Source organism: Cherax quadricarinatus, chromosome 20 (genome assembly GCF_038502225.1).
Source record: "Cherax quadricarinatus isolate ZL_2023a chromosome 20, ASM3850222v1, whole genome shotgun sequence".
NCBI classification, from domain to species: Eukaryota; Metazoa; Arthropoda; class Malacostraca; order Decapoda; family Parastacidae; genus Cherax; species Cherax quadricarinatus.
Window position 1 is genome coordinate 48,810,435 of NC_091311.1, and position 27,704 is coordinate 48,838,138.

Consider the following 27,704-nt stretch of genomic DNA (forward strand, 5'->3'; position numbering starts at 1 on the left):
ATCATTATCTAGCTGTAGCTACAGTTAGAGTAAGAGGTAAATGGGATAAGAGGAAAATGGCAACAACAAGTAAGAGGGAGGTGAAAGTGTATAAACTAAGGGACGAGGAAGTTCGGGTGGAATATAAGCAACTATGTATTGGCAGAAAGGTGGGCTGGTGCAAGTATGAGTAGTGGGGGGGGGGGGTTGAAGAGGGTTGGAATAGTTTTAAAAATGAAGTACAGTGGACCCCCGCATAACGATATTAATCTGTTCCTGAGAGCTCATTGTTATGCGAAATTATCATTATGCGAATTAATTTTCCCCATAAGAAATAATGGAAATCAAATTAATCCGTGCAAGACACCCCAAAGTATGAAAAAAAAAAATTTACAACATGAAATATTAATTTTAATACACACAAACTGAAAAAGACATGCACAGTTACATGACACTTACCTTTATTGAAGATCTGGTGATGATTGATGGGATGGGAGGAGGAGAGAGTCTTAGTGTTTAGAAGGGGAACCCCCTTCCATTAAGACTTGAGGTGTCAAGTCCTTTTCTGGGGTTACTTCCCTTCTTCTTTTAATGCCACTAGGACCAGCTTCAGAGTCACTGGACTTCTGGGCGACTAAACATCATTTGTCCATAGTGGCCTGTACCTCTGCTCCTTTATGATCTTTCCTAAAGTGTTTCACAACAGTGTCAGTGTAATAGTCACAGCATGGCTTGCAAAAGCTGTGTTAGGGTGATTGTCATCAAAAAAAGGTTTGCACTTTAAGCCACATTCCACACATTTCTTATTCTTTGAAGTAGGCAACTTCTTTCAATTTCTCTCTCCTCCTCCTGAGCTTTCAGTTTCCCCAGGTCTGGCCTCTTGCTGTTGAAGTTGGATCTATCAGCTCATCAGTGGTTAGTTCTTCATTGTCCTCCTCCACCAACTCTTCCACATCATCCCCACTAACCTCCAACCCCAAGGACTTTCCCAATGCCACAGTGGATTCCTCAACTGGCATAGGATTCCCAGGGTTAGCCTCAAACCCTTCAAAATCCCTTTGGTCTACACATTCTGGCCACAGTTTCTTCCAAGCAGAGTTCAAGGTCCTCTTAGTCACTCCCTCCCAAGCCTTACCTATAAGGTTTACACAATTGAGGATATTAAAGTGATCTCTCCAAAACTCTCTTAGAGTCAATTGAGTTTCTGAGGTCACTACAAAGCACCTTTCAAACAGAGCTTTTGTGTACAGTTTTTTGAAGTTTGCAATAACCTGCTGGTCCATGGGCTGCAGGAGAGGAGTGGTATTAGGAGGCAAAAACTTCACCTTAATGAAGCTCATGTCCCCATAAAGTCGCTCTGCCACGTCTGTAGGATGACCAGGGGCATTGTCTAACACCAGGAGGCACTTAAGGTCTAATTTCTTTTCAGTTAGGTAATCTTTCACATTGGGGGCAAATGCTTGGTGTAACCAGACATAGAAAGTCCCTAGTGACCCATGCCTTACTGTTTGCCCTCCACAGCACACACAAATTAGCCTTGAGGATATTCTTTTGCCTGAACGCTCTGGGAGTTTCTGAGTGATATGCTAATAATGGCTTCACTTTGCAATCATCACTAGCATTGGAACACATCAACAGAGTAAGCCTGTCTTTCATAGGCTTATGTCCTGGGAGTGCCTTTTCCTCCAGAGTAATGTAGGTCCTGCTTGGCATTTTCTTCCAAAACAGGCCTGTTTCATCACAATTAAACACTTGTTCAGGTTTCAGTCCTTCACTGTCTATGTACTCCTTGAATTCCTGCACGTATTTTTCAGCTGCTTTGTGGTCCGAACTGGCAGCCTCACCATGCCTTATCACACTATGTATGCCACTACACTTCTTAAATCTCTCAAACCAACCTTTGCTGGCCTTAAATTCACTCACATCATCACTACTTGCAGGCATTTTTTTAATTAAATCCTCATGCAACTTCCTAGCCTTTTCACTTATGATCACTTGAGAGATGCTATCTCCTGCTATCTGTTTTTCATTTATCCACACCAATAAGAGTCTCTCAACATCTTCCATCACTTGCGATCTCTGTTTCGAAAACACAGTTGAACCTTTGGCAAGAACAGCTTCCTTGATTGCCGTTTTGTTGGACACAATAGTAGCGATGGTTGATTGGGGTTTACTATACAACCTGGCCAGCTCGGAGACACGCACTCCACTTTCATACTTAGCAATGATCTCTTTCTTCATCTCTATAGTAATTCTCACCCTTATTCCTGTAGGGTTGGCACTAGAAGCTTTCTTGGGGCCCATGGTCACTTATTTTGCAGATAAAATCACCAAAAACACTGTAATAATATGAAATGTTCCGATTGTATGCAGAGGCTGGCTGGTAAACAATGCCACTGGCGGAACATATGAGGCTGGCTCAGGCCGCACATTAGACGCGTCTGGGACGAATAGCGTTGAGCGGGTTTTTTAGCGGTATGCGAGGCAAAATCTTAGTGATAAAATGTATCGGTATGCGGATTTAACGTTATGTGATGCCAACGGTATGCGGGGGTCCATTGTATTAGAATGTGGGGCAGAAGTTTGTGGTTATAGGAGGGTGGGTGCAGGAGGAAAGAGGAATGATTGGTGGAATGATTAAGTAAAGGGTGTAATAAAAGAGAGAAAAGTAGCTTATGAGAGGTATTTACAAAGCTGAAGTGTTATAAGAAGAGTAGAGTATATGGAGAGTAAAAGAAAGGTGAAGAGAGTGGTGAGAGAGTGCAAAAGAAGAGCGGATGATAGAGTGAGAGAGGCACTGTCAAGAAATTTTAATTGAAATAAGAAAAAATTTTGGAGTGAGTTAAACAAGGCGGTAATTTCATGCACTGGCCAGGGAGGTATACCATCTTTTAGGAGTGAAGAAGAGCAGGATGTGAGTGTGGGGAAGGTGCATGAGGCATTATGTAGAATGAAAGGGGGTAAAGCAGCTGGAACTGATGGGATCATGACAGAAATGTTAAAAGCAGGAGGGGACATAGTGTTGGAGTGGTTGGTATTTTTGGTTAATAAATGTATGAAAGAGGGGAAGGTATCTAGGGATTGGCGGAGAGTGTGTATAGTCCCTTTATATAAAGGGAAGGGGGACAAAAGAGACTGTAAAAATTATAGAGGAATAAGGTTACTGAGTATACCAGGAAAAGTGTACGGTAGGGTTATTATTGAAAGAATTAAAGGTAAGACAGAATGTAGAATTGCGGATGAGCAAGGAGGTTTTAGAGTGGGTAGCGGATGTGTAGATCAAGTGTCTACATTGAAGCATATATGTGAACATTATTTAGATAAAGGCAGGGAAGTTTTTATTGCATTTATGGATTTAGAAAAGGCATATGATAGTGGATAGGGCAGCAATGTGGCAGATGTTGCAAGTATATTGAATAGGTGGTAAGTTACTAAATGCTGTAAAGAGTTTTTATGAGGATAGTGAGGCTCGGGTTAGGGTGTGTAGAAGAGAGGGAAACTACTTCCTGGTAAAAGTAGGTCTTAGACAGGGATGTGTAACGTCACCAGGGTTGTTTAATATATTTATAGATGGGGTTGTAAAAGAAGTAAATGCTAGGGTGTTCGGGAGAGGGGTGGGATTAAATTATGGGGAATTAAATACAAAATGGGAAGTGACAGTTACTTTTTGCTGATAATACTGTGCTTATAGGAGATTCTAAAGAAAAATTGCAAATGTTAGTTGACGAATTTGGGAGTGTGTAAAGGTAGAAAGTTGAAAGTGAACATAGAAAAGAGTAAGCTGATGAGGGTATGAAATGATTTAGATAAAGAAAAATTGGATATCAAATTGGGGAGGAGGAGTATGGAAGAAGTGAATGTTTTCAGATGTATTTGGGAGTTGACATGTCAGTGGATGGATTTATGAAGGATGAGGTTAATCATAGAATTGATGAAGGAAAAAAGGTGAGTGGTGCATTGAGGTATATGTGGAGGCAAAAATGTTATCTATGGAGGCAAAGAAGGGAATGTATGAAAGTATAGTAGTACCAACACTTACATGGGTGTGAAGCTTGGGTTGTAAATGCTGCAGCGAGGAGGCAGTTGTAGGCAGTGGAGATGTCCTGTCTAAGGGCAATGTGTGGTGTAAATATTATGCAGAAAATTCGGAGTGTGGAAATTAGGAGAAGGTGTGGAGTTAATAAATGTATTAGTCAGAGGGCTGAAGAGGGGTTGTTGTGGTGGTTTGGTCATGTAGAGAGAATGGATCAAAGTAGAATGACATGGAGAGCGTGTAAATCTGTAGGGGAAGGAAGGCGGGGTAGGGGTCATCCTCGAAAAGGTTGGAGGGAGGGGGTAAAGGATGTGTTGTGGGCGAGGGGTTTGGACTTCCAGCAAGTGTGCATGAGCGTGTTAGATAGGAATGAATGGAGACGAATGGTATTTGGGACCTAGCAAGCTGTTGGAGTGTGAGCAGGGTAATATTTAGTGAAGGGATTCAGGGAAACTGGTTATTTTATATAACCGGACTTGAGTCCTGGAAATGGGAACTACAATGCATTTGCACTCTAAAGGAGGGGTTTGGGATATTGGCAGTTTGTCGGGATATATTGTGTATTTTTATACGTATATACTTCTAAACTGTTGTATTCTGGGCACCTGTGCAAAAACAGTGATTATGTGTGAGTGAGGTGAAAGTGTTGAATGATGATGCAAGTATTTTCTTTTTCGGGATTTTCTTTCTTTTTGGGCCACCCTGCCTCGTTTGGACAATGAGAAAAAAAATAATTAGATGCTGAGGTGAAGGCTGCTATAATGATCTTGCTCTACAGTAGATCTCTGCCTCAGTAACATCATGGGTCACATAAATAGAAATGTCCTGTGAAAGTGGCTGTTTTGGTGGGTCCTACAGACAAGAAGAAATTGTCACTTTGATGCAGTTCTGTCAGTTGAGGATCAGGCACACATCTCACTCTGTTGTCAGGTGCTTCTGCACCCCATTCCCTGTGTAGATTGTGGTATGCAGCTGACTGTTGAGCACATTTTTAACTGTTTGCCCACACCTTAGGTCTTTTTAATCACTGGGGTAATTACATAAACTATGCCTGTAGTGAGCTCAGGTAACTTTTAGGAGATTCTTCTGACATTCACCATTTATTGGGATTATTAACTGTTGCTTATTTAAATTTGGCATGATAGTATTTGTTATATTCATGCTAATAGTTCTTTGTTAATTTTAACCCTTAAACGGTCCAAACGTATATATACGTTCACTCGCGTAGCGCCCCAAATTTTTTGAGGAAAAAAAAATCTTTTCTTTTAAAAGGAAAAAAGAGCATATGGTACCCAGGCATCCCCAATTATTTTAATATGGAACACAGTGAGTGCACACACCCATTCTCTCATGTCTAGGTGACTCAGGCTTATTGTGGCAGTGTTGAATGAATGACAAAGAAAACGTATATATACGTTTGGGGCGCTACGCTCGTGAACGTATATACATGTGTATATGTTTGGACCGTTTAAGGGTTAAGTTTAATGTCCTTACATGTGTTTTATTTATTTTTTATTTATTTTTATTTTTATTGGGTTGTGAGTGACCTATCTAGTCAAAGTACTCTTCAGATCTTGAAACTACCTACCTGCCTATGTGTTGATCATTTATATTTGCTGCTTTTATTTTTTTGTTAATTTGATCTTATTTTTATTGTATGTATATATTGTATATATTTTCTTATTGCTATGAGTGTTGACTGACCTACATGGTAACTTAGTGCTTAGTTACTTTAGTTCAGTTAACTTTTTATTTTTTTTTTTTTAACACTGACCATCTTCCACTGAGGCAGGGTGTACCTAGAGAGGGTGACCCAGAAAGAAAAGCAAAAAATTTTTCTTTTTACGCTTAGTAATTTATATAGGAGAAGGGGTTACTAGCCCCTTGCTCCTGGCATTTTAGGCACCTCTTATGCATGACTTAGAGGAAGGATTCTTTTCCACTTCTCCATGGAGATAAAAGGAAATAAATAAGAACTATTAGTGTCTAGTGTACATGCATGTGTAGTGTGGCCTAAGTGTATATAGAAGTAGCAAGATGTACCTGTTATCTCGTGTGTTTATGAGACAAAGAAAAGACACCAGCAATCCTACCATTGTGTAAAACAATTACAGGTTTTCGTGTCACACTCATGTACACATACATTACATTGATTACAATTAAGTGAAATGTTGAAAGTCCATGATAGCTTTCTAAGTCATATACATATTATATTATATATTTTATAACTGGTGAACTGATGAAATGCTGCATTTTTCTTCCAGAAATGTCAAGATACTTGTTCAGAAGCATCAAGGGAACAAATTTCTGGTTTGGAAGAGCCAGACCCTAGAAGAATCACTAGTGGCATCTCCCACACAAGAATGGCATGCAATAAATCTAATAGTAATAGTGCAGCAACATCTATTAAGAATTCTAAGAAAACATTAGAAAACAAAGATACTAAGAATGTAACTCATTTTTTAAAAATAGAAAGAACTGAGAATTCAATAAATGCAGAAGTATCTACTAGTAATACAGTACACAACCAGAGTTTACCTTTGGAGCACAACAGTGAGTCCCCTTCAGTATTAAACAAAAGCTTTCCATTTACCAAAAAAAACATACCCTCAATAGACAATTCAAATTTTTGTGTAGACCAGACATTATGTTTATCTACTAAGCATACTGAAAGCTCAGTCACAGTGTTCAAAAATAAGACAAGTGCTGTAAATAAATCATTATCTGCCTCAGTTACAGATATGAATAACTCTTTTACAGAGAATATTTCATCCCTTGGTGAACCAAACTTTGATGAGTTAAAACCACATGTGAAAGAAACTTCGATGCCTGTAGCAGCTAATGCACCTGGGGAGGCACCGGTGAAACCCAAGGACCTCCAGATGTCACACTGTATGAATAAACCTCACAAAAAAGTGGAATTTGCAGAAACAACAGAAGAAAGGGTAAACTCACCAAACTCATTTATTGGCTTCACTAAAGAAATGATTGTGCAGTCACCAATATCTAAATTCCCCAAAAGCAAATATGATGAAAATAAAAATGAAAGAAAAAGAAGACAGAGAGAAAAACAACAAGCATTCAAGATGAAAATGAAAGAGAGAAATTTTCCTGAAAATTCTGCTTGCTTAATGACAATGAATAAACCAGAAACATCAGAAGTAAGCTTATGGGATGATGGAGGTGATATGGTCGGAGAAGGTTAGTGTCTAGTGCTGTTGAACAGTATTTTGTTATTTTATATTGTATGCTTGTAACATTGATTGCTTTATGAAAATGCATGATTCTTTTGGGAAATTCTGGAAAAAAGTGGTGACAGTAACAAAAAAAAAAAAACTAGATTATGAAAGATTGGATATCAGATTGTAGGGAGGGAGTATGGAGGAAGTAAATGCATTAACCCTTCCACATTCACCCCCAGCCACCCTCCCACATTCACACCACCTACCCTCCCACATTCACACCTCCACTTACCCACCCACATTCACCCACCCACCTATTCTCCCACATTTGCCCACCCACCTATTCTCCCACATTTGCCCACCCACCTATTCTCCCACATTTGCCCACCCACCTATTCTCCCACATTTGCCCACCCACCTATTCTCCCACATTTGCCCACCCACCTATTCTCCCACATTTGCCCACCCACTTATTCTCCCACATTCACCCTTCTCTCTACTCTCTCACATTTGCCCACCCACCCACCCACCTACCCTCCCACATTTGCCCACGACATCTCTCTCCCTCTCTTTCTCCCTCTCTCCTTTTTTTTTTTTTTTTTTTTTTTTTTTTTTTTTTTTTTTTTTTTTACACAGGGTTTGACAAGGTTAAGGATCCCTAGCTTTATTGACAAGCTATTTACAGGTTAAGGATTCCTAACTTTATTGGCAAGCTAAGAGCTGTTACCTACATCAGCTCATTTGAAAGCATTTTTATTGTTATGAGACATACAAGTAGGGAACAGGATGAAGTTGGAGCCATCTGTGGGCCAGCATTTTCATTTGATCAACTGACTTTATCTCGTTGACATCATTATGCTGTACGAATGTGTTCCATACTCGAGTCATCCTGGGTATATATGATCTCAGATGGAGTGATGTTCTGGAGAAGTGTACACCCAGAGTGAAGTTGTTGCTTTCTGCCCGTCTTGTGGCATAAAAGCTTGTTTCACGCTGTCCTCGAAGTGGATCCAAGTGTGGTACTTTGACAATATTGGCCTTGTACATAACAGTAAGGCCACCCACATCCCTCCTATGTTGAAGGCTCTGCTGAAATGACAGATCTATCCAGGATGGGTCCAGGCGAGAGATGAGACGTCTTGCTCTGTTCTCTACTCTGTCAAGCAGTCGCAGATGAGAGGGGGGGGGGGCAGGCAAACCAAGAAAGTGGAGCATACTCAAAGTGTGAGCGTACTTGTGCCTCGTACAGGATCTTGCAACCCCTACTGTCAAGCAGATGCGAGATACGGCGAAGTGCTGTAAGCTTCCTGGCTGCCTTGTTTACAAGATTTGCAACATGGTTCTTCATGGTTAGTTGGGAGTCAAATTTCACCCCAAGGATATCAACTTCTTCTCCAGGTGCCAACACCCTCCCATTCATCCTTACTACTGCAGCAGCATTATCATCATGGTGCCTAGAGACGATCATCATTTGCATTTTCTCAGGTGCAAATGTTACTTGCCATCTATTTCCCCAAGCTCATATAGCTCTCAGCTGGTGATTGATGTAGCTTAGAGCAGCTGGCATTTCTTCTCTTGGATAAGTGAATGTCAGTGTACAGTCGTCTGCATATGCATGTGATTCTGGGATGAGATGAAGAAGGTCGTTGAAGTAGACATTCCATAACAGTGGACCCAGCACGCTTCCTTGTGGAACGCTTGCCCCAATAGGATGCCTTGCTGATTCCGTTCCATTGAGGAGACATAGCGTAGAGCCTGCAATTCCCAGTGCTTGAAGTTTTGCTAAGAGGCCCTGGTGCCACACCCGGTCGAAAGCGCCAGCAATGTCCAGTGCTACCACACAGCTGACTTTGGATTCATCCAGTGACTGGTGCCACTTAGTGGAGAGGTTTAACAACAGATCAGCAGCAGAGTAACCTTTCCTGAAGCCATATTGACGATCACAAAGTAGTGAGTGGTAGTCAAAAAAAACTGTCATTTGTCTTGAGATTATTGACTCAAGGATCTTACCAGTGATTGACAGGAGTGACACTGGTCTGTAGTTGCTGATTTCTGCTCTGCTCTTCTTTTTGTGAACAGGGACTACATTTGCCTCTTTCCATGGAGAGGGCCATTTACACTGTACTAGGCAGTGCTGAAAGATGCGAGTTAGAGGTGCTGCTAGCTGGTCTGCACATCTTCTCAACAATCTTGGGCTCAACTTGTCTGGGCCCACAGCCTTTTCTTGGTCAAGTGATTTAAGAAGGAAATGCACCTCCTCCTGCCTTATTGTCACCATTGACAGTTTTGACACAGTTCTTGCAGCTAGCCAAGGAGGGTCCCTTGCTGGATCAGGAACTTGCATTTTGGTAGAAAAGTGTTCAGCAAAGAGGTCCGCCTTCTCTTGACTACTAGTAGAGGTGGTCCCATCCTGTCGATTTAGAGGTGGAATAAGTTCATCAGGCAGATAACCTTGTCTGTCCTTGACCAGGGACCACCAGGTTTTGGAGCCTACCCTACCTAATGCTAACTTTCTTTTAGTGTCCACCTCCCATTTAGCAATGGCCCACTTTTGAACATCACCCATATGCCTACAGGCTTGCATGTGCAAGTTCCTGTTATAGGTGGTAGGATGTCTCTTATACCTTCGCCATGCTTTGTACTTAGCAGTAGCAGCCTCTCTACAACGAAAGCCAAACCAAGGCTGATCTGTAGGCTTTGTCACATATTGCCGGTGAGGAATGTGTTCTTGTTGCAGATTAAGGATGTGTCCAGTGAAGGCTTTCACTTGGTTGTCAACATCCCCTTGGAGAAGAGCATTCCAGTCGGTGGTGGCGAGCTCATAGCAAAGGGCTGGCCAATTACCTCTTTCCCATAGCCAGGTTGTGTGTGTGGACTCCTCACCTCGTTCTGTTGGGATCTTAAGTGTGGTAAAAACAGCCTTGTGGTCAGACGATCCATCATAGCTGAGGGGTTGACAAGTGACTATGCCTTCTGCCAGATCACTCACTACTGGGTCAAGGGAGGAGCCAGAGATATGAGTAGGGAAATCAACAAAGTTTCTCATGTCAAACACTGCAAGAAGGTCATCAAAGTCCCTCTGTATAAGGTGCTGGTTGAGGTCACCAACAGTTATAATATGTTGACAGTTGTGTTGTAGCAGAAGGGAGTCAATATTTTCCATTAGGAAGTTGATAGGGTCTGCGTGTTGCCACTGAGGTCTGTACATTGCACATGCTAGTACAGAGGTACTAGTGTTTATACAGAGCTTGAAGAACATCATTTCAAGATGTGTAGGGGTGGCAACATCTATGTGCTGGGCATGAACACTTTTAGAGAAGCACACAGCAACACCACCTCCTTGCCCTTGCCTGTCTCTTCTCATCCATGAGGTGTAGCCAGCAATTCTTGCAAAATTTTCTGGAGTCCTGTCATCCAAAAATGTTTCAACAACAGCTATCATGCCGGGACGTCGAGTGTTCACAAAGCTATGTGTGAGCTCTCCAACATTAGTAATGAAACCTCTAATGTTGGCCGACAGGATGCTGATAGACTGGCTCCTCATGATGAAGTGGTCAGCTTGAGGTGGTGGGTGTGTAGGGAATGTAAGGTGCCTGCCCTTGAGAGAGGTAGGGTACTGAGGCAGCTGCAGGGATGTAGGTCTGTGGTCTTGTATAAGGCCCAATCCCACCTGCTGGGCTGGGATAGGAGTAGCTAAGTGGGTGACGTGTGAGAGTGTTTACCAATTCAGAGATCCTGCTGGTTTGTTCTGAGAACAGGTCTCTAAACAGGTGGCCCTGTCTGTCAAGTTCTTTTTTCTTCCGACACTGGTCCTCCTTATGTCCTTTCTTGTAGCAGTAATTACACCTGGTATCTCGCAGGCAGTTGTTGGCAGAGTGCCCCTTCCGGTGACAGCGAGAGCACAGCCTAGGTGCCTGGGAGGGTGGACTAGGATTTGTTGCACCTCCTGTGTTTCGCAGATTTGTCCTCAGATTCTGCCGCTGGAACTGTGTTAGTGGAGGGTGAGACGGCTGTAGATGTCTTCCTCCTCCACGTCCTCCTCCATGTCCTCTACCCCGCCCTCTACCAGTTCTGACAGATGTATCCCTGCTGTTTGTACTTCGGTGCAGTAGGTGATCAGGTGCAGTGATAGTTCCCTGATCACTAACTGCACCGTTCTCTGGTGGAGAAACTCCTGGCTCAGAACTTGCTGTCGAAGCACTACTACCAGATTCTAGAATAGTATTGGCAGGTGTGCTGACAGGTGTAGGATCAGAGATGGTATGTGCACTGTCCCTCTCCCTCTCCCTCTCTCTCTCTCCCTCTCTCTCTCCCTCTCTCTCTCCCCCTCTCTCTCCCCCTCTCTCTCCCCCTCTCTCTCCCCCTCTCTCCCCCCCTCTCTCCCCCCTCTCCCCCCCCCTCCTCTCCCCCCCTCTCCCCCTTCTCTCTCTCTCTCTCTCTCTCACACACACACACACACACACACACACACACACACACACACACACACACACACACACACACACACACACACACACACACACACACACACACACACACACACACCCACCCACCCACCCACCCACCCACCCACCCACCCACCCACCCTTACCCATAATAATAATAATCTTTATTTCTTCAAGTACATGTACAAGGCATACAGACCTAGCTGACATCAATGACATGCTGCTATATAGAAAGCCCCTTGTTATGCAGAGCTAAAATTTTAGGCAAATTAGGTCAGTTTTGTCCCAGGATGTGACCCACACCAGTCAGCTAACACCCAGGTACCTGTTTTACTGCTAGGTGAACATAGACAGCAAGTGTCTTAAGGAAACAAGTCCTGATGTTTCCACCTGTACTGGGGATCAACCCCTGGACCTCAGTGTGTGAGCTCAGTGCGCTAGCAATCGAGCTACAGAACACTCGCCCACTCTCACACCTACCTATACACCCACATCCCCTCCCTCACACCCACTCTTGCCCCTCCCTCATCCATATCCACACTTTCTCATAACCATCTACCCCTTATCCCCCACCCTCTAATACCCACTTCCCACCCACATGGACACACACTTCCCACCCACATGGACACACACTTCCCACACACCCATAGACACACACTTCCCACCTGCCCATAGACACACACTTCCCACCCACCCATAGACACACACTTCCCACCTGCCCATAGACACACACTTCCTGCCTGCCCATAGACACACACTTCCCACCCCCCACATAGGCACACACTTCCCACCCCCCACATCGGCACACACTTCCCACCCATCCATAGGCACACACTTCCCACCCATCCATAGGCACACACTTCCCACCCACCCATAGGCACACACTTCCCACCCATAGACACACAATTCCCACCCACCCATAAACAAACACTTCCCACTCATCCTTCCTCTCACACACTTTTTTCCTCTCCCCCACCCACCCACTTTCTCTCACTGTCATTCACTGTCTCCTATATTCTCACTTTCCCTCTCACATCCTGCTTGTACTGTTGTATGGGTTAGTGTTGTACCCAGTAGCGTCTTGAGCCAGCCATTGTAAAATTAAATTTCATAATTCGGAAACAGCAGACAGTGAGCAACAACGTCCATTTCCCTTCTATTAGTCCGTTAATTAGAGGGTTTACTAGTACTTAAAACTTTAACCTATATTTTCTTGGGGAGCTGATAGACAGACCTGCACCTTCCTTCAGCTTAAGTCTTATCTAAGCTAGAATATGGTAACCAATTACTATATATATTCCTCAGCCCCCCTTTTTCCCACTCTCTAAACTTGATTCCAAACATTATCAGTGTTTACCTCTTTGTCTAAGGACTTTTTGTTTTTTCCAAGTAGAGAGTCCATATAGAGGCAAATGTACCTTTGCTTGATTGACTCAGTTCTCATTGTCTCACCCTTTTTTTATTTGCTTCTGTGACCTTTATGACCTTTTGTTTTACAGAACACTTGGATGTTACTAAGACTGAACTTTATACAGAAGGGCCCCGCTTTACGGTATTCCGCTAATACGGTCATTTCAAATTATGACCTAAACTCTCTATATGGCTCCCCCCACCTGACTTTCTAATATGGTCACCACACCCTACCCTGTTTGTTGACATTATACATGAGCTCCGTAAGCACCACGTCTCTCCATTGTGTCTAGAAACTCCAAAATTTCAAGTGTTTTTAAAAGTTATTTCATATTTTATATATACTCTGATAATTATATTTATGTATACAACAAATTGTCAAGCGTGTCAGCGTGCCTCGTTGTGCTCCGGGTTTTCTCGTGTTTTTACAGTCGCTCTTACGTGCTAGAACTTTAATTTGTGTCATCAATCCTATACGATACATCCCTCTAGCGCCTGGAACCAATCTTGGGCGGAAAACATTATATACTGAGTCAAAAAAGGAGAATTAGTGTGCACTACCTAGCAGAGTTTACTGCCAGAGGGGAATCAGGCCTGTGTCCCGTGTGGAAAAAATAATAATAATTGAACTTTTCGTGTCAGAGGAAAGAAAGGCTCCCTGATAACATTGAGTATACATAGTGTATAGTGTATACTACAGTGGCTCCCTAGTATATTGATGATAAAGGCTAAAGTGTCATTTGAAAACAGGTGAATTTGTAAATGAAGTGATAAGCCTATAGAGGCAAGTGCCAGAAGTCGCCAGAAACTTACCACAGGTCAGCTGTTTTTAATAATCTTCCTGGCTTGCTAGTGTACTCGCATATAATCTAGTGATACCAGTGAATAGCAGAATACAGTGTTGTAGTAGCAACTAACCAGTATTATAATGGTACTTAGTGGAGTGGAGTGACTTTCATTAGTTTCTTTTTTCTTGAAATACCAGATGTATACTGTGAATTTCATATAACCTGTAGTTACCAGCGGTCGCAATATACACAACGAGAAGCAATTATTACTACAGAAAAAGCGTCCTTCCTCCAAAATTTTCACCAGTCAACTATAGTGATAATATAGCATTTATTGTGGTGGAGACGGAAAAAAAAAAAAATAGAAAAGCTAGATACAGAGATTGATAAACAAGGGTTGAGGTCGACCGTTCGTCATTGTAGGAGTTGCCAGCAGTCACCGGTTTCTTCAACATGCAAGTTATACTTTTGTATCAATCAAATCACATATTACTCGGGTAGATAATTTCCAGTAGATCCTTCATGTGTTAGCTCAAATCACCGACCAGTATGTTTTAAATAAGTGACCCACTGATCAGATCAGATCGACTGGTCCGAACCCTTGACTGGTCCGAACCCTTGACTGGTTTCAAACGGTTTCGTTGGACAATAAAGCAGACTGTAAACGGATGGGGTTGTAGGCGCCCTTATAAACACAAACATTAAATATAAATCAGGAACGTGCACGGTAAGCTGTCCAATATACAAAAACAGTTAGAAACAGAAATACAGATAGCTAAAGCTTCATTTAAGGAGGTTATTAATAGAATATTCAAGAGGTTGCTAGTAGAATTGCAGTAAATCAACCATTCAAATCATTATGAAGCTGTGTGTAGTCTGTGGTCAGTCAAACAAACAGGCTTCCACATGGGTAAATTGTCATTTTTGTGGAAATTGGTGTCACACCCCTTGTGCAGATATCCAAGAACTGCTACAAGCAGTGTTAAAACAGGGAAGTGTTTTTGGGTATGCCCAAATGAGATAAATCTGTGGACTAAAATCACAAGGGTATTAAAAGAGGACAACATCAAAGCTGCTTTCATAGAAAACCTGGAAGCTTTCTACAACAGATGGGAACATAAAAAGTCTGGGCTGAATGGTACTGCCCTTGATACTGGCCATATAGTCAGAAACTGTAAGGCTGGAGATGAAGTCCTGGTAGTCAGTAAATGTGGGGCTGATAGTGCTGTCCTGGGAGACAGTAATGGTGAAGCTGGAGGTGCTGTCCTGGGAGACAGTAATGGTGAAGCTGGAGGTGCTGTCCTGGGAGACAGTAATGGTGAAGCTGGAGATGCTGTCCTGGGAGACAGTAATGGTGAAGCTGGAGATTTTGTCCAGGTAGTCGGAAATTATACGCAGGAAGGAATACATATAAATGACCTCATAGGGGACAGGAGCCATAGTAGGGAAACAAGTGTAGTCAAAGATAAGATAAAACCAATATTGCAAACTAGAAATACTGCAGGAAATAGCAAACAAGAGGACTCCACTAGCAATAGTGAGGATATATTACCAAAAACAACTGGTGGGAGCTCCATTGTTGGTGCTAGGGAGGATAGAAGTAAGACAGGGAAACATGCACCAACAGGGAATACAGTCACAGAAACCCAAGGCAAACGGAAACCAAGCCTGTGCACATACTATGCACTTGGTATCTGCTGGCATGGGAAATCTGGAAAAACAGATGGGACGTGCAACTATGACCACCCTAGAAAATGCCATGCCCATATGACAACAGGAAAATGCAAACTCCCTTCCTGTAAGCTTTTTCACCCTGAACTGTGTACCTCTTCAGTACAGGAAAGACTGTGCTATAACTTAAATTGCCAGGCATACCATCTAAAGGGGACAAAAAGATACAAAACATCCAGGCCATGGGAAAACTTGGGTAGCCACAGCCACTCAAGAGGGAGAGGTTTTTTAGTGCCAGGAAGGAAAAAAAAAACTGGCAGGAAATGGCAGAAATCATACACCAAATCCAGTCATTCCTGGAGTGGAACCACAGTCGATGGCCTCCACTCCAAACCAACAGATACAGATACTAATGCCGGAAAAAAAATCCCCCCCCAGTACCAACAATACCACCAGTCCGATAACATTCTTCTTTGCAAATATACAGGGTCTAAAGCCAGCAACAAACAACAAAATACCTTTCATCCGTGGACTGCTTGCAGAGGCAAAGGCAATGTTCGCGGCTTTCACTGAGACCCACATAAAGGATCACTTGGACAACGAAATATGGATCCCAGGTTACAACCTATACAGATGTGACAGAGTGAACAGGCAAAAGGGGGGGGGGGGTTGGCCTGTACATTGCAGAGTCACTTGTTTGCACAGAACTGCTTAATGCCTCAAATGATGTAGTGGAAGTTTTAGCAGCAAAGGTCGAGACCCAAAACCTAGTCATTGTGGTAGTCTACAAGCCTCTGGATGCAACATCCCAGCAATTCCAGGAACAGCTGTTAAAAATTGACCACTGTCTGGAAAATCTTCCAGCTCCTGCACCCAACATCTTGCTCCTGGGGGATTTCAACTTAAGGCACCTAAAATGGAGGAATATAGCAAATAATATTGTTGCAGTAATAACACCAGGAGGCAGCTCTGATGAAAACTCACACTCACATGAGCTTTTAAATCTCTGCACAAAATTCAATTTAAACCAGCAAATAATAGAGCCTACTAGACTGGAGAATACACTAGACCTCATCTTCACTAACAATGATGATCTGATAAGAAATGTCACCATATCAAAAACAATATACTCAGATCACAACATAATTGAGGTTGAGACATGTATGCGTGGAGCCCCAGACCGACATAATGAGACTAGTCACGAGGGAGCATTCACCAAATTCAACTTCAATAACAAAAACATAAAGTGGGACCAAGTAAACCAAGTCCTAACCGATATAAGCTGGGAAGATATACTAAGCAACACAGACCCCAACTTATGCCTAGAACAGATTAACTCGGTGGCACTCGATGTATGCACAAGGCTTATTCCTCTAAGAAAAAGGAGGAGTAGATGTAAAATAGAAAGAGACAGGCGCTCCCTTTACAGGCGACGGAAAAGAATAACAGAGCGGCTAAAAGAGGTCAATATATCTGAAATGCGTAGGGAGACACTGGTCAGAGAAATAGCAAGCATCGAACTTAAGCTAAAAGAATCCTTTAGGAGTCAGGAATCGCGGGAAGAACTAAAAGCCATAAATGAAATCGAAAGAAACCCAAAGTATTTCTTCTCCTATGCCAAATCAAAATCGAGAACAACGTCCAGTATTGGGCCCCTACTTAAACAAGATGGGTCCTACACAGATGACAGCAAGGAAATGAGTGAGCTACTCAAGTCCCAATATGACCGTGTCTTCCTTTGCAGATGACACCCGAATCTGCATGACAGTGTCTTCCATAAACCATACCCCCGGCCGGGATTGAACCCGCGGTCATAGAGTCTCAAAACTCCAGCCTGTCGCGTTAGCTGGTCTAGTGGCTAACGCGATGGGCTGGAGTTTTGAGACTCTATGACCGCGGGTTCAATCCTGGCTGGGGGTATGGTTTATTTGCAATCGTGTCATTACGATTTCTTGAGTCAGTGTCTTCCATTGCAGACACTGCAAGGCTCCAGGCGGACATCAACCAAATCTTTCAGTGGGCTGCAGAAAACAATATGAAGTTCAACGATGAGAAATTTCAATTACTCAGATATGGTAAACATGAGGAAATTAAATCTTCATCAGAGTACAAAACAAATTCTGGCCACAAAATAGAGCGAAACACCAACGTCAAAGACCTGGGAGTGATCATGTCGGAGGATCTCACCTTCAAGGACCATAACATTGTATCAATCGCATCTGCTAGAAAAATGACAGGATGGATAATGAGAACCTTCAAAACTAGGGAGGCCAAGCCCATGATGACACTCTTCAGGTCACTTGTTCTATCTAGGCTGGAATATTGCTGCACACTAACAGCACCTTTCAAGGCAGGTGAAATTGGCGACCTAGAAAATGTACAGAGAACTTTCACGGCGCGCATAACGGAGATAAAACACCTCAATTACTGGGAGCGCTTGAGGTTCCTAAACCTGTATTCCCTGGAACACAGGAGGGAGAGATACATGATTATATACACCTGGAAAATCCTAGAGGGACTAGTACCGAACTTGCACACGAAAATCACTCACTACGAAAGCAAAAGACTTGGCAGACGATGCACCATCCCCCCAATGAAAAGCAGGGGTGTCACTAGCACATTAAGAGACCATACAATAAGTGTCAGGGGCCTGAGACTGTTCAACTGCCTCCCAGCACACATAAGGGGGATTACCAACAGACCCCTGGCAGTCTTCAAGCTGGCACTGGACAAGCACCTAAAGTCAGTTCCTGATCAGCCGGGCTGTGGCTCGTACGTTGGTTTGTGTGCAGCCAGCAGCAACAGCCTGGTTGATCAGGCTCTGATCCACCAGGAGGCCTGGTCACAGACCGGGCCGCGGGGGCGTTGACCCCCGGAACTCTCTCCAGGTACCTAAATAAACTTACACTCTGTACTGGCGTGCAGGTACACATTAAAATTAGTAAGTGTCCCTTATGTCTCGAGATGTCATATTAGTGATGATAATAATACTCAATAATAATCATCGAGTCTCATTAAATGTCGTATATTACGTTAATATACACATTTTCATTAATCCATGCATAATATTTTTTCAAAATTATATAATAAACATGATATATAATATATAAAGATGATAAATACACTCCACAGTAGAATAAATAAACAAATATGAGATGTGGTAGCCAGACGACTTCTGTGAGTGACGCCATATTAGTAATGATAATAATAATCACCGAGTCTCATTGAATGTCGTATATTACGTTAATATACACATTTTTATTAATCCAGCTGTTTTATTTTTTAAAAATTGTATAATAAACATGATACATAACATATAAAGATGATAAATACATGCCACAGTAGAATAAATAAACATAAATATGAGATGTGGTAGCCAGACAACTTGTACGAGTGACGACAAGAATTACGTTTTCTCTAGTCCAACATAAGAGAAAATGTTTTACTGGGGGTAACTGTAGAAAATTATTCCTTTCGTATGCCTTCACTCAGAGCGTCATTTCATCTAAAAAATGGTGTTACTTGAGAATGGGAGTGTTCCTCTTTATTTATTCTACCATATCAACGTAGAGACAACTTGTACACAATGTAACTTGCACACAAACCAGACGTGTATACGTACTTTTTGTTTACATAACTCACGTTCGCCTGGTTTGTTTACATAACTCCATGAGTGTCTTCCCTCATGTTCTCATTCTCTCTCTCTCTCATTTATTCGTTTTATCTCATTTACTCACCCCTGACCCTACATTAAGACTACAAATATTTTAAGGAAAGTAATGAGTGAACTGTATATGCATTTTATCGCTCTATTTTTTTTTTTTTTTTTTTTTTTTTATCACACCGGCCGATTCCCACCAAGGCAGGGTGGCCCGAAAAAGAAAAACTTTCACCATCATTCACTCCATCACTGTCTTGCCAGAAGGGTGCTTTACACTACAGTTTTTAAACTGCAACATTAACACCCCTCCTTCAGAGTGCAGGCACTGTACTTCCCATCTCCAGGACTCAAGTCCGGCCTGCCGGTTTCCCTGAATCCCTTCATAAATGTTACTTTGCTCACACTCCAACAGCACGTCAAGTATTAAAAACCATTTGTCTCCATTCACTCCTATCAAACACGCTCACGCATGCCTGCTGGAAGTCCAAGCCCCTCGCACACAAAACCTCCTTTACCCCCTCCCTCCAACCCTTCCTAGGCCGACCCCTACCCCGCCTTCCTTCCACTACAGACTGATACACTCTTGAAGTCATTCTGTTTCGCTCCATTCTCTCTACATGTCCGAACCACCTCAACAACCCTTCCTCAGCCCTCTGGACAACAGTTTTGGTAATCCCGCACCTCCTCCTAACTTCCAAACTACGAATTCTCTGCATTATCGCTCTGTGATGCTTAAATGTCAGAATATTATGTGTAGGTAGGTTGGCCTGGTATGGTAACCTGGCTGGCTACCATACATACCACACTTGATTTCTTACAATAAATACTACTTATCTCACCCTAAATTAAGACTACAAATATGTTAAGTAATGGGTTTACTATTTGTGTATTTTACTTTTTTATTGTTTTTTAATGCCTAGTTCTTCTGCTAACCCCAATGGCAATAAGTCACACAGTCTGACTTTTTTGGGTTATCCTAGGTACTTTACACATATGCTGCTATGTATGATAATCTATAACTGCATTTGTGTATACCTGAATAAACTTGCTAACTTATATATATATTAGTGTATATACAGTGGACCCCCGCATAACGATTTTAATCCGTGCAAGAGGGGTAATTGTTATGCGAAATAATCGGTATGTGAATGAATTTTCCCCATAAGAAATAATGGAAATAAAATTAATCCGTGCAAGACACCCAAAAGTACGAAAAAAAAAAAATTTTACCACATGAAATATACATTTTCCCATACACAAAGAGAAGGATACATGCACAATAGTAGAGTAGTACATGCACAGTATATATTGTGCATGTACTAGTCTACTAAATGAAGAATAAATGACACTTACCTTTATTGAAGATGCAGCAATGACTGATGAGACTCTGTGTCCTGGGAGTGCCTTTTCCTCCTGAGTACTGTAGGTCCTGTTTGGCATTTTCTTCCAGAACAGGCCTTATCACACTGTGTATGCCACTACGATTCTTAAATCTCTCAAACCAACCTTTGCTGGCTTTACATTCACCAATATGAGCACTAGTTCCAGGCATTTTTCCCTGTTCACCTGGGTGTTAGTCGACTTGTGTGGGTTGCATCCTGGGAGACAAGATTAAGGACCTCAATGGAAATAAGTTAGACAGTCTTCGATGACACTGACTTTTTTGGGTTATCCTGGGTGGCAAATCCTCTGGGGTTAATTGTTTCTTGGTATTCTCAATAAGCCACACCAACAACGGTGCTACAGCAGCAGCAGCAGCTGACGGTGGTACAGCAGCAACAGACGATGCTACAGCAGCAGCAGACGATGCTACAGCAGCAACAGACGATGTTACAGCAGCAGCAGACGATGCTACAGCAGCAGCAGCAGCTGACAGTGCAGCAGCAGCAGCAGCTGTACCACCAATAGTAGCGATGGTTGATTGGGGTTTATTATACAACCTGGCCAGCTCGGAGACACGCACTCCACTTTCATACTTATCAATGATCTTTTTCTTCATCTCTATTGTAATTCTCACCCTTATTGCTGTAGGGTTGGCACTAGAAGCTTTCTTGGGGCCCATGGTCACTTATTTTCCAGAAAAAAGCACCGAAAACACTGTAATAATACGAAATATTCCGATTGTATGCTTGGATGTTACCGCGGAGGCTGGCTGGTAAACAATGCCACCGGCGGAACATGTGAGCGTGGCTCAGGCCGCACATTGGACGCGTCTCGGACGAAAATCGGTGAGCGGGTTTTTAAGCGGTATGTGAGGCAAAATTTTGGCGATTAAAGCAAGCGGTATGCGGATTAATCGCTATGTGATGCCATCGGTATGCGGGGGTCCACTGTATTATGTATATATTAGTGTAAACTTATCTAGTATTTGTATGCATTTATAAGTGGAAAAAAGAGGTGTTCCACTTTACAGTGATTTCCGCTTTACGGCAGTAGCCTGGAACCTAACCTACCATATAAGTGGGGCCCTACTGTACAGTACAGCCTTGATTTATTGGATTAATAGAGGGGAGTACATAGTATCCCAGTAATGACAATTGTGGCAGATGGCAAAGAGAGATGAGAATGTTTTACAGTGATCATAAAAATATAAAATAATTCAGCAACCAACAAACTTTGTCCATTGTTTGTGAATCAGTTGACCTAGCAGATTTTGTTCCATAGTTCCAAAGTCTGTTAAATAGAGAGTTTATTGTAATTATCATCCCATTGATTACATCCTTTTAATCTCTGAATTCATACTGTTAACATCTCTTAATTTACCTCCCCTGTATGTTTATCCTGTATCTTGCTTTTCACTGCTTCCTTGGGAGGTTCTGACAGTTCAAGTTTGCTCCTCCTCACTTCATGCCTGAAGCTTATCTGTCTACTACAAGCTTGCACTCACTCTTTCTTCGACATTTTCAGTTGCACTCTCGTGCTATAGCTGTACATTGATTGTTCCAATTCCCCACATTGAGTAAAATTTACAGCTGTTTTTCCATATAGAGTAAACCAATATGTTTACCAACCAGTCAGCATTTTCACAGCAGGATTATATGCAATACACATTGCAACCATGCCTGCCTCATCATTTATTGTTTTTTCTGTCCTTTGTATACAAAAATAGTTGTCGCATTTGTAGCAAATTAGTTTCTAGTAAGTAATAAGTAATTAATGTTTCTTTCTTGGACAATTTTCCAATAGTCTCTCAACAAGTTTGAAACAACTGACAACAATGTTAGTCTGAGTTGGTACACAACAAATTGTTTTTGTGTTAAACCACAGGTTACTAGCCATCTTCCCACTGCTGTCAGGTATAGGAAACTATACTTATGTTTACATATTGAATACCCACCACTTATAATTGACAAGTACATATATCCACGACATGCGCTTGTCTAAATCCTCCTGAAGTTCAGTGGCATCTTCCTCTGAATATATTATGCAGCCTATTTTTGTGTCAGCGAATTTACTCAGTATAAATAATAGGAATTCTTAGGTTATACTTCAACTTTACATATCTTGGGTAAGGCCTTAGATCATGCTGTGCAGTTGTGGTCACCATACTACGCAATGGACATAAATGCGCCAGAAAACATAGAAGAATGACAATATTGATTTGATGCATCAGAAATCTCTCATACACGGATAAACTGAGGACACAGAATCTGCACTTTCTGGAAAGGCACAGAATTAGGGGAGATATGATTGAGGTGTATAAATGGAAGACAAGAAGACACATCGACTCCAGGCTGAGGAACTGACCACCACAAACTCCCTCTTGTCTTTCACCATTCTTCTCTGTATTAATTGATAATAAGACACTTGTGCAACACTTGGGTATATATATTCTGGAAATGTATTGCCATACACCACTGGTTTGTTTTACCCTGCAGTTCTTTATACAGGGCACTGTGCATTTTAAACCAGTTAAATTATCCAGCACTAAATATGCACTTGTTTTGGGGCTCTCCTTCCTTCTCTCACACTACAAGTAGCCCCTGCTTTATAGCATTTAGCTTTATAGCATTTAGCTTTATAGCATTTAGCTTTATGGCATTTAGCTTTATAGCATTTAGCTTTATAGCATTTAGCTTTATGGCATTTCGTTAATGCAACAGTTTTCAATTATGCTCATTCTTTGTTTATCCAGACTTCCTACAATAAGTATATTCACTTAGAGAGGAAGGCAGTAATTTCATGCATTGGCTGGTGAGTTATAACATCTTTTAGGAGTGAAGAAGAGCTGGATGTGAGTGCAGGGGAGGTGCATGAGGCATTAGGAAGAATGAAAGGGGGACAAGAGATTGTAAAAAATATAGGGGAATAAGTTTACTGAATATACTAGATAAAGTGTACGGTAGGGTTATTATTGAGAGAATTAGAGGTAAGACATAGAACAGGAGTGCAGATGAACAAGGAGGCTTGAGAATGGGTAGGGGATGTGTAGATCAAGTGTTTACATGAAGCATACACAGTGGACCCTTGGTTATCGGCCGTTCTGCTTATCGGCCAACTTGTTTATTGACCGGTTTTTCGGCTTTCGGTTATCGACCGTCGTTTCGCTTATTGGTAGTATTGGACGTGCCCATCACCAGCTGCTCGTGCGTTCCTGAGTCAGTGTGGCTGTGGCTCTGAGCAAGTGAGGAAGCTTCTGCTCATTCATCCAAACATTTTGCTATAATCCATTGTTTTTGGTGTTTATTGATTAAGTGCAACTTCAAAATAAGTAACCATGGCCCCAAAGACAGTTTCTAGTGAAGTTCCTTTGGTAAAGAAAGTGAGAAACATGATAGAATTCAAGGCAGGCAGGCATAGAGACAAGGAGTGTAGCCGGAAGGCAGGGAGTGTAGCAGGGAGGCAGGGAGCGTAGCAGGGAGTGTAGCAGGGAGGCAGGGAGTGTAGCAGGCAGGCAGGGAGTGTAGCAATGTTTATATGTGATGTATGTTTAATAATAATCACTCTTGGGCACATTAAATGTCTTATTTTAGGTTAATATAGACATTTTCATTAATCTATATACGTATGATATTTTCTTCAAAATTATATAAGAAACACATTTCATAGCATATGTAAACATTGCCCTACATTAAGACTACAAATATTTTAAGGTAAGTAATGAATGTACTCCTTTTTCTGTATATGAAACTATAGTTAATCTTCAAAAAATGTATTTTTTGCTAATATTTTTGGATGTCTGAAACGGATTAATTGGATTTACATTAATTCTTATGGGAAATATTTCGGTTTTCAGCCTTTTCGGTTTTTGGCTGACCTGGAACGGATTATGGCTGATGACCGAGGGTCCACTGTAATTGAACAGTATTTAGATAAAAGTAGGGATGTTTTTATTTCATTTATGTATTTAGAAAAGGCATATGATTGAGTGGATAGGGAAACAATGTGGCAGATGTTGCAAGTGTATGGAATAGGTAGTAAGTTACTGAATGCTGTAAAGAGTTTTTATGGGGATAGTGAGGCTCAGGTTAGGGTGTGTAGGAGAGGGAGACTACTTTCCAGTAAAAGAAAGTCTTAGACAGGGATGTGTAATGTCACCATGGTTGTTTAACATATTTATAGATGGAGTTGTAAAAGTAAATGTTAGGGTGTTCTGGAGAGGGGTGGGATTAAATTATGGGGAATCAAATACAAAATACAGTGGACCCTCAACCAACGATGGCATCGTATAACATTAAATCCGACTAGTGATACATTTTAACGCTAACATTTTCCCTCGACTAACGATATTCGTTCTCGGGTACCAATTAATATCGTTAGTCGAGGGTCCACTATATGAGTTGACAGTTACTTTTTGCTGATAATACTGTGCTTTTGGAAGATTCTAAAGAGAAGTTGCAAAGGTTAATGGATGAGTTTGGGAGGGTGTGTGAAGAAAGTTGAAGGTGAACGTAGATAAGAGTAATGTGATGAGGGTATTAAACAAGTTAGGTAAAGAAAAACTGGATATCACATTGGAGGGAGGGAGTATGGAAGAAGCAAATGTGTTCAGATATTTGGGAGTAGATTTGTCAGCAGATGGGTTTATGAAGAACAAGGTTACCCATAGAATTGATGAAGGAAAAAAGGTGAGCGGTGCATTGAGGTATCTTTGGAGACAAAAAAACATTATCCGTGGAGGCAAAGAAGAGAATGAACAAGAATAGTGGTACCAGCACTCTTATATGGGTGTGAAGCATGGGTTGTGAATACTGCAGCAAAGAGGAGGCTGGAGGCAGTGGAGATGTCGTGTCTAAGGGCAATGTGTGGTGCAAATATTATGCAGAGAATTTGTAGTGTGAAAATTAGAAAGAAGTGTGGAGTTACAAAAAAGTATTATTCAGAGGGCTGAAGAGGAGTTATTGAGGTGATTTTGTCATTTAGAGAGGATGGAGCAAAATACAATGGTTTGGAGGGTGTGTAAATCTGTAGTAGAGGGGAGGAGGGGTAGAGGTCATTCTAGGAAAGGATGGAGGGAGAGGGTAGAGAGGTTTTGTGTGCAATGGGCTTGGACATGCAGCAGGCATGTGTGAACATGTTAGATAGGAGTGAATGGAGACGAATAGATTTTGGGACCTGACGAGCTGTTGGAGTATGAGCAGGATAACATTTTGTGAAGGGATTCAGGGAAACCGGTTAGCCAGACTTGAGTCCTGGAGGTGGAAAGTACTTTGCCTGCACTTTAAAGGAAGGGTTTGGGATATTGGCTGTTTGGAGTAACATGTAAACTATCATATCTGGGCACCTCTGCAAAGACAGTGATTATGTGTGAATGATGGGTCACCCTGCCTCAATGGGAGATAGCCGACATGTTAAAAAAGTAGCCTGTGTACTGTATTTGCATTTTTTAGGTCTAGTTCTATTACTCACTTAATATATGATAGTTTAAACTTGTTATCAGGCTTTTATATTTGAAAAAAAGGGGGTGGGGGGGGCAACATTTCACTTTTTAGCAGTAGCTGTATAAGCAGGGCCTGCCTGTATTTTTAGCATGATACAGCTTTATCCCTAATAATAAGACCAAGTGGAACACTTTTCTTAGTTTGCTTTTCAATCCACATATTTAGTAAACTTTGTTTTATTTAGCTGTAATGACCTATTCCTCATTCTTTTCACTTCATTCATTCAAGGTCATTCAAAGTTTATTCTCTATAAGGATTACAATGCTGAGTTTACAGAATTTGGTTATTGTGTGGTTTACATGTAGTAAAATAATTACAGAGTGTACCACTAGAACACCTAGCATGGCTAGGCATTTCGGGCAGACTTATATTAAATCTTAAATTTAAAATATTACAAAATTATGAGGTAAGTTGGTATTATGGCTAAGTGACTAAATACTAGTTGTGAGTTTAGCAATGTGAATGCTTTTGTTTTGGCACTATACATAGTTTCAGTATTGGAGTATCACAGGCCAACTTATGACTAGTTAAGATTCATTATTTTGAGATTGAGATTGATATTTCTGTTTATGGTCAAATGGGTGAGTGAGTGTAAGTGTGAACCACCAGGTGGTATTCGTATTATTAGTTGACAGGGTGTATCAGAGAGATAAGATGTTTTCTGATGGTAGTTTTGAAGGTGATGAATGTGTCTGCAGTTTTGGAATTTTCAGGTAGGGTGTTCCAGATTTTAGGGCCTTTGACATACATTGAATTTTTGTAAAGGTTTAGTCGGACACGGGGAATGTCATAGAGATGTTTGTGTCTGGTGTTGTGCCTGCGGGTTCTGTCACAACTATCAAGAAAGCGTTTTAGGTCAAGGTTAATATTGGAATTTAAGGTCCTGTAGATGTAGATTGCACAGTAGTAAGTGTGGATGTACTGAACAGGGAGTAAGTTTAGATCTATGAAGAGTGGGGGGGTGTGTTGCCAGGGATGGGATTTAGTGATTATTCTTACTGCGGCTTTTTGTTGGGTTATTATTGGCTTTAGATGTGTTGGTGCAGTTGAACCCCAAGCACAGATAGCATAGGTGAGGTATGGATATATAAGTGAATGGTATAGTGCGAGAAGGGCAGTTTGTGGCACGTAGTATCGTATCTTGGAGAGGATCCCAACCGTTTTGGATACTTTTTTGGTTATGTGTTGGATATGGGTGCTGAAGTTCAGGTTGTTGTCGAGGTATAGGCCTAGGAATTTGCCCTCATTATGCCTGGCAATTAGAGTGTTGTCGATCTTAATGTTAATTTGCGCGTCTCCTGCTCTGCTACCAAACATAATGTAGTAGGTTTTGTCAACGTTAAGCATAAGTTTATTGGCTGTCATCTAAGTTGATATCTTGATCAGCTCCTCATTAACAATGGTGTTGAGGGTGGCAAGATTAGGGTGAGAGATGACATAAGTCGTGTCGTCAGCAAAGAGAATGGGGTTCAGGTGTTGAGATACGTTTGGAAGATCATTGATGTATATGAGGAAGAGCAGGGGACCAAGGACACTTCCCTGCAGAACTCCAGTATCAAGTGGCTGTGTTGTTGATGCTGTGTCTTTAATGGTGACATACTGATACCTATTAGTAAGGTAAGATTTGAAATATGCAAGCGCATGGCCTCTTATA

At 41.7% G+C, this 27,704-nt stretch overlaps 1 protein-coding gene across 2 annotated transcripts in view; it reads left to right on the top strand.

Moving 5' to 3' along the window:
• The window catches only part of LOC128701052 (DNA repair protein RAD52 homolog), a 113,215-nt gene that overhangs the window by 79,994 nt on the left and 5,517 nt on the right, over nt 1–27,704 (top strand). The window contains exons 5-6 of one of the 2 annotated variants that reach the window (XM_053794610.2): nt 6,277–6,565; nt 6,773–7,213. In XM_053794610.2, the coding sequence (XP_053650585.1) occupies nt 6,277–6,565; nt 6,773–7,213 (730 nt within the window). Of the gene's footprint in view, nt 1–6,276; nt 7,214–27,704 lie in introns of both variants that reach the window. The other variant, XM_053794603.2, reaches the window with a different exon arrangement.